The following is a 15,685-nucleotide window of genomic DNA, read 5'->3' as shown; positions in this document are numbered from 1 at the left end:
GGGGATGAGTGTGAGAGTGGGGGTGAGTGTGCCTGTGTGGGAGTGAACATGAGAGTGTGTGAGGTACCAGGCACACAGGAGGAGGGACGGACGAGCCCGCTTCCATGTCCCTCTCCCTTCATAGACTAGAACCCGGGAGCCATGGGGCTTGAGCCCCAGTCTCGGTACGCGTAGGGAAGGTGACCAGGGGCTCGGAACAAGAAGAAGGAGGATCTGGAGGTTATGGGGACGGAAGGTGGCGTATGGGGGTGGGGGGGCTTTGGTCCTGGGGCGGGGCACCGTCCGGGCAGTCTGGAGGCAGCAACACCATCAACAAGCGCTGGGGTGATGTGCGCAGGCCGGTAGGGGGTGTGGTGCCGCCCGCAGCCCTGCTGAGAAAACGCCTGGCGCCCCCTGCTTGGAAGCCCAGAGCTGCGCTCAGCACGGATGTGGGAAGCCAGGCGGGTTCCGCTGCCTCGTCAGTCCTGCTCTCAACAAAGGATGGGCCAAGCCCAGATCGGCCATCAGCCTTCCTTCCTTTAGGGTGTGGCCTTTTACTCAAATAAAACCCACAAAGGCACTTTGAAGAGCTCGCTGCCTGCTCTTAGGGTGGAGGAGCAGACGCGTGTGGAGCACTCGGGCTGCACGTGTCTGACTGAACCACCACCTCCGAGTCAGGGCTCATTGTGAAGGAGGAGGTCTGAGGCTCAGTTATTCAACACTACCACTTAGAAAGTCCCAGAGCCAGGACTTTGTCCCAGGTCTGCCTGACTCTGTTACATGTGCCTTTTCTAATATTCCTCATTGGGTCGGCATAAGAAGAATTATACTTTTATTTTGGACACGACTCCACCGGAACCCCAGGGCTGGTGCCCGCGGAGCCCCCAGGTGAACAGCCTGGCAGGCCAAGTGCTGCTCACGGGTCTCTCTGCAGCCGGCATGTGTCCTCTGCAAACCACAGCCTTCTCGCCTCAGCTGGTTCAGAATAACCTTCTCAGCTGCTGGTGACAGCTGACTTCACATGGGCTGTGACTTCATTAACCTAGCACTTAATTTCAGCGCCTTATTAGATGCAGCAGCAGCACTGCCACTGTGTCCTTGCTGGGCACTGGCAGCCTTGCCCTGTCTTGCCCAGTCTGGGTCTGACAGCAACTGAGAGCAACTGGTGCTCTTACTGGGGCAGAAATAGGGGCCTGGGCCGGGGCCCCAGCAGTGGCATGAGCTCCCGGTGAGTCAACTTACGAAGGCTCATGGCTCTCAGCTCCTCCAGGCAGGTGAGATTCTCGAGAATGACAGCATCCTGGGAGAAAGCCCCCAGGTCCGGCAGACAGTAAGTAGTCTCACCCCTCCACGGGAGCACACAGCCCTACAGATGTGTTTGTCCCGTCTGCATGTATCACCTGCTCAGGTCACACTGTCTATATACCATATCTTCTGGACCGTAAGAGTCTATCATTGTAATCACAGATTTGGGGCAAACAAACAAGCACACATAGCAACAATCGAGGTAGGCATCAATTCTAAGAGCAGCTCAAACTTAAGATTTAAACGTGAAGGGAGGAAAGCACACCTCACACCCAGAAATCGGAAGATGCTGCACTGCAATTCTCAGGGTGCCGTGAGAGCCCCTGGCACTGGCCGCATCTCTCTGCATGGTACCTACCTGGCAGGTACCAGTGTCCAAAGGATGCCATACCTGCCTCTTAACAGTGCATCAGCCCACAGCGGGTGCACCACACAGGCACACAGCTCTCCACGCCAAAGGTGCTACATGGCCAAGCGTTCGAGTGAGCATGTCACTCGGGCCTATTCATGCTAATAGACAGAAGGCTGGCTGCTCAATGCAGGGTGGACGAGCGTGCCCTTCCTCATGCTGACTCTTGTATATATGCCCGGCTCTGGAAAGACCCGACATCCTCGCTTTCCTGCTCTCTGGATAAAGGGAGAAGGCCTCACTGCCCTGATTCTGCACTACCCTTCTTACCCTTCCCCACGCCACAGTCCACGCTGGGGATGGCAGTCTCAGGCTGTTAAGAATATAGTGAGGGTCCTCTCCTTGTCACCACCCAGGGGAGAAGCAGAGGTCTCTGGAAAAGAAATGAGTCTGCATCCTAGGAGGCAGGGCAGGATGGACGGGAGAGCCTGACTTCAGGAGGATGCTGGAACATTCTTAAGGACTGTGAGGGCCCCAGGATTCCCAAAGGGAGTCAAGCATGTTGCCTCCAGATGTAGCCTTTACTCATTCCTTCAGAGTTAAAATTCATCTTTTATTCTAAGGAAAAAGCAGAAGACTGTCGGTTCTTCCGCTGGTTCCCAAGGCTTGGACCACTTCTGACCCACTAGAAGAGTCAGTTAAAAGCAGGAAGGTGAAACCAGTTCAGAAGCACACACGTGGGGAGCTTGAAGGATTTCCACTCAGATGGGCCAACACACCACAGATAGATTTGAACCCCGAAAAACTGGAGGCATGGCAGACTTCCCCATGGGAGTCAAAGGCTCAGGCTGATATGACTGCATTTGTGTCCCTGAAAGCAAATAAATTGGTTCTGACCATCTCACCCTGGTTTAGACCATGTCACACTAGTTTAGTCTGGTCACCAAAGGACCAAACTGGCTAAAATCAGCTCAAACTAGTAGTGACTAGCTTCAAAGTGGCCTTAACCCTGTGTCCTAGTGGGTTTGGGATGACTGATCACCTGTGTGGTCTCAAGCCCTGAGTGAGGGCTTTACCCACATTTCCTCATTCCATCTCAACAGCCCACTGAGAGGTGCATAATGAACCCTCATTTCCAGAGGTAAGGTAACTGGCAGACGATTTTGCATCTATTACGTGGCAGAGCTGGGATGTAAATCTCATAGCTGGTACTGTTTCTATTTCACTCTGCCCCTCTGTGAAAGGACCCTTAGTAATAGGCAGAGATGGGGCTTCAGTGCATTAGACTGGAGGGGCAAGGGGAAACTTCAAGCATCCAGACGTCCCTGGGAGGAATGCCATAGAGGAATGCATCACTGTCATCAACGGCCATCATCATTTCTTGTGGATTAACGAGCAACATCTGGATGGGATTCCTGGCATGGGGTACAGCTCTGGGACTGTTCGCTCTCCAAACCAAACTTACTTAAAATGCTTGTTGCCTGAGAAAGGCTCAGGGGAAGCACACTTATTATTTTTGAGCGAATTTCCAGAGAGAGGGGGTTATACAATGTCTAGACGATCCACGCCGCCAAGGAGAGCGAAGACTGTGCCAAGAAACAGAAGACGGCGGGTTTTTGCTCCTTATTGTAGAAAGCGCCTTGACCTTGGCTACCCGTTCCTGCCGAGGGCCCAGGAGTTGGCTTTCGTGCTAACCCAGGGTGGCCTTTGGTCTTTCAGGGTCAAGGGCATCTGAGTGACTGTAAAGAGTGACCTTGCTGGTGAGGTCAGACCAAAAAACACCATTCCTGGCACACTCATGCTTTCCTGCTGGTGAGGCTTAGCTGTCAGAGCAACTCATGCACATCCAGTGGCCGTGACCCACTGTGGTCTTGCCTCCCTCTCCATAGGACCTTTGCAAGACCTGAGTCAGGTCAGGCCCTACACTCGGGCCCTGTGGAGTATTTGCTTTGGAGCTGGCTGAGCCCACTGGCTACAGGCAGGCTGCCCGAGGCCTCTCCCACAGCTCCATCATAGGCTGTGCTCCTGGGATAACCTGGATGCAGGAGCTCAGTGATGGGGTCAGAGGGGAGAGAGAAAAAGAACTTCTCAGTTGCCTAGGAGGGACTCTGTCTCAGCAACCCCAAGGGCCCTGGGCACCAGCACCCACTCAGAGTCAGATTGCTGACTTCCTTGTATAGGGCGGTAGGTAAAATACAGGAGGCTCAGCTAAATTTGAATTCTAAGTAAACAACGAATAACTTTTTAGTGTAAATCATTGTTTATCTGAAATGCAAATTCACTGGGCCTTCTGTATTTTTATTTGTAAAATCTGGCAATCCTAAGCTGGCATGACTGTCTGTTAGTTTGTGGGTGGGTGAGTTGGTTAGTTTCTTTCTCTGGTCTAGCTGCTCATTTCAGTATTCAAATATTGTGTTTGTCCTTTCAAGCCTTTTGGCTTGTACTTGGCATAGCTTTATGCTTTTCCGTGTCACAAGTGATATTCTTTTATTCTTCCTCCTTTGTGTTTATTTTTCTAATCTTTGACCCCCTACCTTCAAGGAAGTCTTCAAGCTTCCTGCTTGTCCTTTTCCACTAAAACTTATTTATGTTAAGTATTTTTTTTGCATCTCTCTCACTCATCCCTGATTTTTCAGGGTCTTCTTGCAAGATTGTTGGGCAGACGTGCAGGCGTAACTGATGAAGAGCAGCACGCCTCGGCTGGACAGCCGGGAATCCTGGAGGCAGTGTCAGGTGAGAACCAATGGCCAAAGACTGGATTTCTAGCAGGAAGGCACCCCCATCAAAGCCCAGCTCTTAGTCTGTGAGAACAGCTGTGTGTGTGTGAATGCACGTGTGTGTAGGGGACGAGGGAGCTCACCTGCAGAGAGTAGAACGCCTGGGTGAAGGGTGGCATCCGGACCAGGTAGGAGGCGACAATGATGGCCGAGGAGTAGTGAGTGCAGTAGTGGCACTGGACGGTCATGTCTCCTGCAAAGAGAGGACTCCCTGGGGTGGCTTTCCCATCTGTGCTGGCGACACGCAGTTTACGCTATGCTCGGGAACAGCAAGCACGAGCCCTGATGAGAGAGCGCCTGCAGGCTGCGGGCGGCTGGGCGTTCTGCTCACACATGGCACCGTAATTGGGCCGACAGCCACCAGGGGCGAAAGCACGTTCATGACCCTCTGCCACACCTCCCGAGTCCTCAGCGGTCTGCCCTTAACACGGTGGGCAGAGCCAGGTTCCGGGAAGGCCGTCCTGAGGACTCGTGGAGAGGTAGCGCTCTGGCTTCTGACCCGAGGAGCACATAGGAAACGCCAAGATGCCAACAATCCTACCAGCAGCACTGTCTCTTCTGTTGTCTTTAGAACAGAATTACCTATGTGAGGAGGGGGCCTGTTAACTCAGGGACACCCAGTGCGTGTGAAGACACAGGTTTCCTCACTCCCAGGGGCCTGGACGGCAGTGGGCAGAGGCATAAACGTCTCCATTCTGCTCCATCTGGGGTTTGGGGGGGCCGGAACCCTGAGGCAGAAGCAATGCCACGGCCAGACCACTCCAGCAGAGAGTAACAGCGACGCTGTCCGTTGTGGAGCACTGTGCATGCTGTGCACCAGCCATCGCTGATGTCTCCCTGAGTCCACACAGTGACCCTGTGAGTCGGTGGTGTTCATTATCCCCATTTTGTAAATGAAGAAGCCAGAGTGAATCAGAGACTTGCTTTCATCAGCAGTGAGTGGCAGAGCTGGCAGGCGGCATGGTCAGCAGCGGCCTGAGCTGGCTCCCCCAAGTCTCTGCTCAGCCCCCTCACTGCCAGCCCCACACCCAGCCTGAGGCCCACCCTCGTGCCGTGCACGAGTTCTCTAAAGCAGAGTTGTTTGGGAGGTTCTTGCAGGTACTTGTGCAAGGGCCCAAACTCAGTGTTTGACTCCAACACACACCCAGGTTAAGATGGGAGAGAACAGAGCCCATTGGGCCCTGCCTGGGACACAGCTGGTGAGAGCTGATGCTCCTCTGGCCTGCCTCAGTGACAAGCACCCAGCAATGCCTGATGGCAGCCAGAGGAGCAGCATCTGGGGTGGGGGACTTCAGGCTCAGGAGGAGATGAGTAGATCAAGGAGGGCCTGCCCACCTCCTCCCACCTCCCCTGAGCAAGTCTGAGCGCCAGCCCCTTGCACAGCGCAGAGCAGAGGTCCTGGGCAGAGGCCAGGCGGCCTCAGGGGGCTGTGTGGGCTGGGTGGGATGCAGCAAGAACATCCTTATCCTGCCTAGAACCTGCTCACCCAAGGCAGGGCCTCAGGGCCAAGCGAGCCCTCCCAAAATGTGCTGCCTCTGGTTCTCGAGGGAACAGTTCATGGTTCACGGAGACGGATATCCCTTGTTTTCCTAGTTATATGTTTATTTCAAAGTGTTTGAGCAAAGCAAACACTTTGGCGGCACATGAGAATCTCCCGGGCTGGACCTGACTGCAGACTTATTTAAATGAGAATTTCTAGAGGTGGGGCCTGGACATGGGTATATTTTCTGAGATCCCCAGGTGATTCTCTCATGCAGCCATGCAGCCAGGTGCAGACCACTGAATGGAGAGCACTCTATTCAAATGGAATTGTCAGTAGTTGAGATGATCTCTTAACTAGCCATCAATTAGCATTTCAAAGCATTTGGATGAACAGTACTGCAGAAAAAACAGTCAAGCTGGGATCTACCCACCTTCAGTCTTCTCAACTTCTTTAAACCTCTGGATAAATTTCAGCTTCCTTTCCTTGGTCTGGGCCCCCATGGGCTTCGAAAGATCTCGGAAAGTCTTGGGATTCGTCAAGTTCAGCGTCTAGAAGGCAGATGGGCTGCTGGAGTGAACTCCCCTCAGACCCTCGTGTGCCCCAGCGAGACTTCGGGAGCCACGCTCTTTAGTTTTATGGTTCTCTTTATTGGTTTATGGTCGTTTGGGCTGACCCCCCTCTGGTGATTAGCAGGCGAGCTGAGGTTTTATGGCCCCAGAGCCAGTGATCCACAAAGACTTACTAGGGGAGAGCTGGAAACGAAGAGGAGGGAAAGATTGAGTTCACAGTGAACCTGTTCCGCCTTGACCCAAATCAGAACCTCGCCACCAGTTCCCAAAGAGACACTTTCAAAAGAATTCCTGTTGTCTCGGAGCCACTTGGCTCCGGCCCTCGCGGAGCAGTTTGCGTCGTAGTTCACGGTCCTTGCTTAGAATCAAACTGATTCTCTAAGAAGTTAGAAGTCATCTATCTGTCTGGGGAGGAAAAGGGAGGGACGGCCTCATTTTTCTGGAGGCCACTCCCTTCTGGGCAGTGGAAGCATGTGATGTCGCCCCTTCCCTGCCCTTAGGAACAGAGGACAGTGGACACCTGAAGACTTTTCAGGGCCAGGTGTCCTCAGGGACTTTGAGCAGAGATGTTCCCTGGGGTTGGCATGTCTTTATAGAAGGAGCTGTTTCTTCCCCCCACCACTGCCCTTCACCAGCAGAGAACTACCACAGTTGCCCTGGGGAGGCAGGAACTGTCACCACCTCACACCTGCAGAAGCCAGGTGGGGCAAGAGTGAGGCAGAGACTCAGAGACCCCAGTGGAGACAGCACAGGTGGAGACCCGCGCTCAGCTCCAGCTGGTTGTGCCAGGGCAGAACGGGCTTCACATTTGCCGATCTCCTGATTCCCCAAAAGATATTGGGAATCCAGACTTTTAGGAGAAATCTCCTGATTTTTAAACACTGAGAAGTAATCAAAATTTTAAATACATCATACAGGCTAGACAAAAGGAGCTGGTCAGCCACCGCTTTGCAACATGTGAGTTCAAGTTGGGATTTTCAAGTTCCGTTTCTGAAACACAGCCTCAGATGATCATGGGTGCAATAAGAAGCAACACACAGCTGGTGAGAGAAGGTCTGCTGTGGTAAGTGTCCTCAGTGGGGACAGGAGGTCATGGAAGACCCAAACTCCCTCTCCCAAATCTGAGGTTCAGCCATTGGAGCAGCCCGAGGCAGGACTGGCCAGAGCTGGTCTGAACCGGAACCCAGCCACCTTCCGCCCTTTATACACATAGCCAACACACCTCCTGATGGCCACAGCCCAGGTGGTGGGGACACTGCTTCATACCCTGGACATTCCCCCATGACGTCACCTTGGTCCAGCTGTGGTCCTTCTCTCTCCCCTGCCTGCTGAGGTCCAGGGGCAGAAGCCAAAAAAATCGAATACCCTGGTCTTGCCATCAGCTTCCCCTATGGCTACATGTCTCAGTACAGATCCTGGCTGAAGGCCACATACCATCATCTCAGTTACTGAAGTCAGGTTACAGGGGAGTAGTTCATTTTCTCTAGGTCTCTGTGTCTCTGTGTCTCTCTCCTGTCTCTCCCTTTCTCTCTCCATATTGACTTTAGGAACAAATTCCGTGTCCCACTTCCTTTGATGGACCAGTGTTGGTCCATGGCAGTCTCCCAGCAGATGGGTATCACTTACCTTCATTGTAGCGAGTCAGCCAGTGGCCCTCGGGGGCTCGTGTTGGCTATTGTCTTGGTCGTGTAGATGATCTCACAGGTGGAGATTCCCACAGGGGAGCCTGAGACAGCAGCCCAGGCAGCTAGACTGCAAAGGTCTTCTCCAGGGTGAGGGGCCGAGCAGGGAGCAGCCTTGGGGCGTGGGTGGACTGGGCCTTGTAGCAGAGGCCCTGTGTGCTGACTTAGGGTGCTCTGGTGGCCAGGGTCAGAAAGCTTCGGGCACCTGCCTATGGGAACACCGTACCTGTGAGGTGTAGTCGGCCAGGACCCAGGGAAACACCGGATACTGCATGTAGTCATTGTAGGTCCTCCCGGCGAGCGTGTTGAGGTGCATGAGGTACTCAAAATTGCTAATGTCTCTTTTCTACCAGAAGAGACAAAGAGGATAAACCAAATGCATTTGGCATCTTCCCCAGGGCCACGGGGTCTACCTCTCAGCCCTCCGCAGGAGACCCTCCCTGTGTAGGTGAGAGCAGACAGCACACACCATGTGCCTCGTGCCTGAGCCGGGCCAACTCGGGGAGGCCACACCAATGCCAGTACGAACTGGAGCAAATATAATCAGGAAGCCAGGCCGGCCAGAAAAAACATACAGCTCAGCAGCCCAAAGCCCAGGGGAAAGCCTTCTTTTCTGTTAACTGTTGGGTGTGATACTCTAAAGTTGACCAAAGTAATAGCACAAATGTTGGGGGGGGGGAACTTATTGCCAAGCCTTTTATGACTGGAAAAATAAGCTGAGGGAACTTTGCAGTCACAGAGAAAAAGGCCCTTACCAACGGGCTCAGTGAGCTGTCTTCCTCTGGGACTTTAGGAACTTTCTTTGCTCTGTCCCTGCCCGTTGGGATAACATGCACTCTTAGGGTGCTCTGCCTTAATATGTACAGTCACAGATGGAGACAGGGACTGTATTGGGGAAAAATTCACCAAGCCCAACTGGTGAATGAGAGCTGCCATAGAGCTGTCATCTCTGATATGGGACCTGTGTGCTGTGGTCTCTCCTTTCTGTGGCCTGCTCCTTGGGAAAGCATTTTGCAAGTGAGTGATCAAGAGTTACTTTCTTGCTGCCATGTCATCTCTAGGACTGGCCTTCTTGGGGTCCCTTCCTTTCACTGAGAACCCTAGGCCGAATGTCAGCTCACCCAGGCTGGCAACCGCGTGTGTCTTCTTAGCACAAGAAGCGAACACTTGTGCCCCTCCTGAGTTGTGTTCGTTTACCATATGTGTAGACCTTCATGGATGGAGTGTGTGCGTGTATATGGGTCATGTGCACATGCACACCTGTGCGCACACACATTCATACTCCCCCCCCAGCTCTGACTGCAGTGCTCGAGAATCGCCTTCAATCACGGAGATCTTTTCAGGGAAATATTTGGGACATTTTGGTAAATTAAAAAAACAACATTCCTCCTGATTCATTCGCAGCCTTTCTCTCTCCATCACTGGGGCCTGAGCTTTTTCTGGTCTGCGGTTCCCAGAGGGTTTCCTCAGACCCAGAGTCCTCTGAGGGTGTCATGTTACCTGCCATCTCTGCAGCACAGTCCTTTCGGACCCGGGATATCTCCTGTGGGACAGAAAATGATGGTGGTGACTAAATATATGAGGGCACGAACACAGGGAAAGGGGGTACTTTCTGGGGCTTTGTGGGGCCAGGGCATCCAGGATTGCCACAGAAGTCCCCAGGCACACAGCAGCTCTCCTGGCCAGGGCGACAAGATTATGATCCAAGCTCTTCTTGCCCCACCCTGCCCTATGGAAGGTTAGGTCCTTGGAGGCCCCGCTGCTCTCATGTGATGCCAGAAGATGCTGCTGCCTTAAGCGTGGCCAGTGGAGAAGTCCCAGGGTCATGCAGAAGCAGACTGGGGACCTCACAGCCCCACCCTGGACTCTCACAGCCACATCTTAGCCATCTTTGCCCATGTGAATATACCACACATGAATAGATTATATGTGACTATAATATATTGACATGTGAACATAATATATGTATGTGGTTAAAAAAATGCAAACAGAGGCTGGCCCTGTGGCCGAGCGGTTAAGTTCGCATGCTCCGCTGCAGGCGGCCCAGTGTTTCGTTGGTTCGAATCCTGGGCGCGGACATGACACTGCTCGTCGAACCACGCTGAGGCAGCGTCCCACATGCCACAACTGGAGGAACCCACAACAAAGAATATACAACTATGTACCGGGGGGCTTTGGGGAGAAAAAGGAAAAAATAAAATCTTTAAAAACAAACAAACAAAAAAAACAAAAACCAAAAAAAAAAATGCAAACAACATGGAAGGCCATGAAATATAAAATAGTCTCCAAGCCACACTCCCACTCAAGAAGTATCTGCAGTTAATGGTTTCTGGAAAGACTTTACCCCCACATGCCTGCCTATATGCTGACATGGTTTTTTTAAAAGAAAATGGTCATCCACGGGATCGTCTCAGTTGCACAGTTCTCTGCCTTGCTTCACGGGTGAGAGCACTCTGGAGACCGCTCCCATCGCTCTGTGGCATTCTCTTCTACAGCAGCGGGACGCCCTCGTAGGATGGAGCCGAACTGTTTGAGCCTGCCCCTCCGGTGGGCTTTGTCCTCACAACTGATGTTTCCGTGACCACCTTTGGACAAAAATGTCTGGAGACTTTGAGAGGGTATCTAGGAGAGAAATTTCTGGCAGCACTACTCCTGGGCTAAAACGTATGAGCATTTTCAAGCTCGCTACGTATTGCCAAATTGCCCTCTTAAAAGGCTTACCGGTTTATGATTCTACCAATAAAGAAATACAAATCGAACTAAAAAAATACCGTTTTTGACTCATGTGGTAAGGAAGAGTTTAGAAGTGTAGGAAGCTGCAGTGTTGGGGAGGGTGCGGGCAGGGGAAACACCCCTTCTGCTCAGCAGATTATTTGTAGAGCCCCGTTCCTTGGTCCCTTTTCCAGCTCTGTTTCCTTTCCCCCTCTGTCTCCTTGAGAAGCCCCCACTCCCAAGACCTGGTCAAACTAAATCATATCTCCTCTTTCCAGCCATGCCCTCCGTCTCAGGCCTGTGCAGGTGCCCACGGACCCCACCTCCATGTGCATTCAGTGTTCCACCCACGCGGACTGCCCCAGGATCCTTCGGGCCTCCCTCTGTGCAAGGTCCAGATGCCCAAGTGTCCCAGCAGAGACGGAGCCTCCTCATCTCCCGTTCCAACCCTGCCATCACATCCTCTGTCCCAGACTCCCCATCCTGCCTCATTCAATTTTTCCCTTGGCAGACTTTCTATAAACGGAAAGCGAAACCCAGGTTGGGATTCACCGCTTCCCCCAGTAGAGAAATCACCTTTTTGGTCCATTTCATCCAGGCGGATAACAACAACAACAACATCAACAAACAGAGGCAAAACATGGTCGGGTTACTGCTTTAGCTTGCAAAAGCTCTAGTGAAGATTCAGTTCTCCTGCTCTGTTTCTGAGCTGCCGCCCATACCAGTTCCAGAAGGCAGGCTTCTCGGAGGGGCTGTACACCAAGGCGGAGCCCAGGCTGGAGACAGTGAGGGTCACACCCAGAAAAGGACGCCCCCTGAGCCTTCCTGAGGGTGTGAAGCTGAGCTACACATGTGAAGCTGATATGGCAAAGCCTGCTGATCTTGCTACTTTATTTTAGAAGTTCGACAGTGGCATGGGAGTAGGGGAGCCAAATGGGCCTGATAGGGTCCAGGAAATGAGAGACAGCCTCTGTCATTTTCCCTTTCAGAAAGGGTTCTAGAATTTTACCTGTGGTCTTTTGTGACATTGCCACCAGGTGGAATGGTGGGCAGAAGATAAAGGCATTTCACCATCCTATTCCCCATTTAATCAGCTATGAGCTCCAAAGAAGATCCATCATTTCGTTACCATCAGAAAAGGACGCCATTACCAGCAGTGCCAAGACACCTAAGCAAAGGTGAATTCTATTTACAAAGAAATTTTTTTAAATCCTATTAATCTGAAGGCAATTACAGAACTCTTGGAATGGGCTATGTGAATTTTGTAAATATCTGGTCATTAAAGTATTTCTTTAAGAGTTGGTAAACTGCATTGTTCCATCAGTACCGTGTAAATTTTAGATTAAACAAGGTGTCAGAGATGGTTCTTAGCTTTCTAAAGCCCTCCTAAGGCCTGGGGGAGGCAGCGTGGGAAAGAACACTGGCTTTGGAGTCAATAGAACCTGGGTCCCAATCCTGCCCTGCCCCGCCCACTTGACTGCTCTGAACTGCTGTTTCCTCATCCTTCAAACATGGCCAACCCCATGTGTCACACAAGAGAGCTACAGGAGCGGTATGATCATGGGTTTAGAAAAGGCCAGCACACGTGTGGGCACAGGGCTCCCTCAATGGGCATAGTTCTAGTGAATGTTGGATGGAATGCTGTTCCAGAGCTGGGCCAACTCTTTTCTACTCTGAGAGGAGGAAAAGCATGGTGTAAGAGTGAGGACTTGCTTCCGGTCAAGACCTGCTTGGTCTGCCAATACCTGTAGGTATGATCTTAGAATGACTGTGCCACGTGTGAATCAGGTCACCTGCTCCGTCAACCCATCAGTCAGCAAGTGTGAGGAGCTCCTCAGGGTTTGCTGTGGAGTCTACACATGGCAAGAGTCAAGACTCTCGGGCAACCTGGAAGGAGTTGAGAAGAATGGAGCAACTCAAAGTCCATCGGGACGAGGGAGGTTACTCTGCCTAACCCGAGGGTGGCCTAGCACGGTGGACCCACAGAGGACATCAGCCCCACTGCCATCCCAAGACATGTGTAAACTCCTCTGGATGACTTCCAAAGATGGGGACACTATCTTCAATCAGGACTTTGTGAGTAGTCAACAGGTAGACTGGGTTCAAGTTCTTCCCTATTTTGAGGGGTGATTTTTATCCATGTTGCTTCATTTTTAATCAAATCTGTGTCCTTCAACCCCCAGAAGTGCTTTAGAAGTGCCAGTGCTGCTGTCCTGTGGCCTTGGGGCCTTCCCTACTGCAGAACATCAGTGCCCGTGCTTTGCCTCCTCACACTGCCTTTGACTTCCGCCTGACTTGAGGCAGCCCCACCTGATTAACACGTCCCCTCTACCCTGAGCCTGGCTCCCAGAGTCAGCCAGAGTCACAGCTCAGGAGCTCACGTCTTCCCTAGAGAGGCTGGCAGAGCAGCCTGAGGGGGTCTTCCGAGGCGGGGCTAGCCCAGGCCACGGTGTCTCTGCCAAGAGACTCCTGTCTGGCTGGAGGCTGCACCCTTTCAGCCCAGGAAGGGATGGCATCTGGGGAGAGTCTCTGTCCAGCCTCCTCCTCACCTCTGGGACTAGGGGGCCAGGGCTAGTCTTTAGGCACCCGGAAAATAACCTGGCAGACTGCCAAGGAGGCCCCACTGGACAACCGGGGCTCCTGAGCTCAAGTGGACACATTGCACAATCCTGCGGCCTCTCAGAGTCTCTTGTGTGTTTCCCATTTGCAAAACAGTATGAGGGCACAGTGAAATGGGCTGATGAAGGACTGAGAGGTGTTAAGAAAGCACAAACCACACTGAGAAGAAAACTCACTCATCTTGCCCACTGGGAGTGTGTGTCTGCTAATGGGTTTGGGCTATGTCTCAGGCCAGGGCGAGTGTTGGCCGGCGTCCTGCCCAGACCCTCACCCCGGCAGACTCCAGGACAGGGAGCACGTGTGCTGAATGGTGTCAGGGAGGCAGTATGAGGCATGAGCAGAGTGTTCCATGAGGAGCCAAGAAACTGGTAATAGAAACACACTCTCTCCCCTTTTTTTTCTCTGCAGAAGCAAATTTCAGTTAGCCTAGTTTTCAGATCTAGGTTGTAGGTCAATAGAAATCCATGAAGAGATGGATGTTCTTGCAAACCAGAGATTCCCGCTGTATTAACAAGCTATTCACGCTTTCTGTTATAACTTCCTGACTTTCTACCTTTCTCTAACATGTAGAAATCTCGCACGCAGTTCTAGACCTAATAATGACAATAATGTCAAATGCATTGCAGATTGCAAAGACTTTTTGCCTATTGTCTAATTTTCACAAAGACCCAGTAAGGCAGCCTTTATCTCCATTTACAGATGAGGAAATGGAAGTGTGGGGTGAAGGGGTGACATGCAGACTATGGAAGGTCATGATGGCTTGCTGGAGCCACCCCAAGGTACCCATGAACGCCCCCCACACCTGGCTGTGCCAAGTACCTGCGGGACCAAATCTTGACCCAGGGCCCTGACTCCAAAGACAAGCTCTTGCCTCTGAAGGGGAAAAGAAAACAAAAGCAAACAGAAAGAGACAACAATCTCAGTTCTGGCTGGATTAGAAGGCAGTTACCTGACAAACTAGTAATTTGTGTATGTTTGGAGTTAAGAAATGAGCATTACCAAAGTTACTAAAATCTTATTGCATCTCTATGCCATAAACAGGACGCTGTACCTGTATTAAAATTCTGGACGGTTACGCAACAAGAAGTTACCTCCAGATGCTGAAATTGAGCAGCTTCAATTTTTATAATGTTTCATGTATCTGCATTTTAAAATGTATTTATATGCTTGTGTATTTTCTTCTTTAAAATACTGATTTAATTTTTGCTTATCTGTGTTTTATGGTTTTCATGTTATTTTCTAATTTAAATTATGTGCTTTTATGAATATTCTAATTAGAAATCCACTAGGTAGTAGGATTTCAGGTAATTTTTAATTTTCTACTTATCTTCATTTGCTAGTTGTTTTAAATCCATTCATTGTCTAAATTAAATGATCGATTTTATTTTAGCTTTGGATTAAGTGACGGTGTTCATGTATTTAAAATTTTTATAGTTATCTATATTTTCAATTTAATGATTTATTATATCTTTATTTTTTAATTTAAACTATTGCACTTTGCTTTTTGTACTTTCCAAAATTTTTATTGCTTGGACTAATTTTGCAATTCAAATTATTTATTTGTTAATTGCTTTATTTATTTCCTCATTCTATGTGGGTAGTGCAGTTTAGAATATTTGTATATTTTTATTTCTATACATGCATTTTCTAATTTTTCTATGTTATTATTTGCATAATTTTAATATTTAGCTTTTTTGGCCAATTTTCACAATTTCTGGAAATTTAATTTAAAGGAAAAAACTGAACAAAAAGACTATAAATGCACAAATATATTCACTGCTGCCTTATTCACGATAGCATCAAATTAGAAACAACGGGGAAAGTAAAAAAGTCCGTGAGATTCAGTATGACTCATTCAAAATGTAGATTTTAGAAACTACAGCATTTAAGGAAAATATTAATTAGGAAAAATGATTACAGAACTGATTTTTATGACCATTATAACCTCTCTGATTTAAGAGTGTAAAACGAATACAAAGAGAAAACTGCAAGAAAAAATTCAATCCAAATAAACAAACAGATAAAAGACAGCCCTCTCAAGATCCCAAAGCACAAAGAAATGTTTGGACAAATTACAAAGAAGTTGAATGATGTTTCTTGGGACTCAATGTTATGGACGTAAGATATTTGGCCCTTGAAAGAGGCAAGCGTGGCTTTTCCCCTTCTGTTGTCAGTGTCTGCTTCGGCGGTTGCCATGGAGATCGGCTCAG

At 50.3% G+C, this 15,685-nt stretch overlaps 1 protein-coding gene across 6 annotated transcripts in view; it reads right to left on the bottom strand.

Moving 5' to 3' along the window:
• WDFY4 (WDFY family member 4) overlaps window positions 1-15,685 on the bottom strand; it is a 301,611-nt gene that overhangs the window by 33,311 nt on the left and 252,615 nt on the right. For all 6 annotated transcript variants that reach the window (XM_046655140.1, XM_046655145.1, XM_046655141.1 and 3 more), the window contains 4 exons: window positions 9,645-9,687; window positions 8,371-8,490; window positions 6,324-6,441; window positions 4,494-4,603 (listed from right to left, as the gene is read on the bottom strand). In XM_046655140.1, the coding sequence (XP_046511096.1) occupies window positions 4,494-4,603; window positions 6,324-6,441; window positions 8,371-8,490; window positions 9,645-9,687 (391 nt within the window). The remainder of the gene's footprint in view (window positions 1-4,493; window positions 4,604-6,323; window positions 6,442-8,370; window positions 8,491-9,644; window positions 9,688-15,685) is intronic.

Source organism: Equus quagga, chromosome 2 (genome assembly GCF_021613505.1).
Source record: "Equus quagga isolate Etosha38 chromosome 2, UCLA_HA_Equagga_1.0, whole genome shotgun sequence".
Lineage (NCBI taxonomy): Eukaryota > Metazoa > Chordata > Mammalia > Perissodactyla > Equidae > Equus > Equus quagga.
The sequence above is the reverse complement of the archived record's forward strand: the minus strand, read 5'-3'. Positions and strand labels throughout refer to the sequence as shown.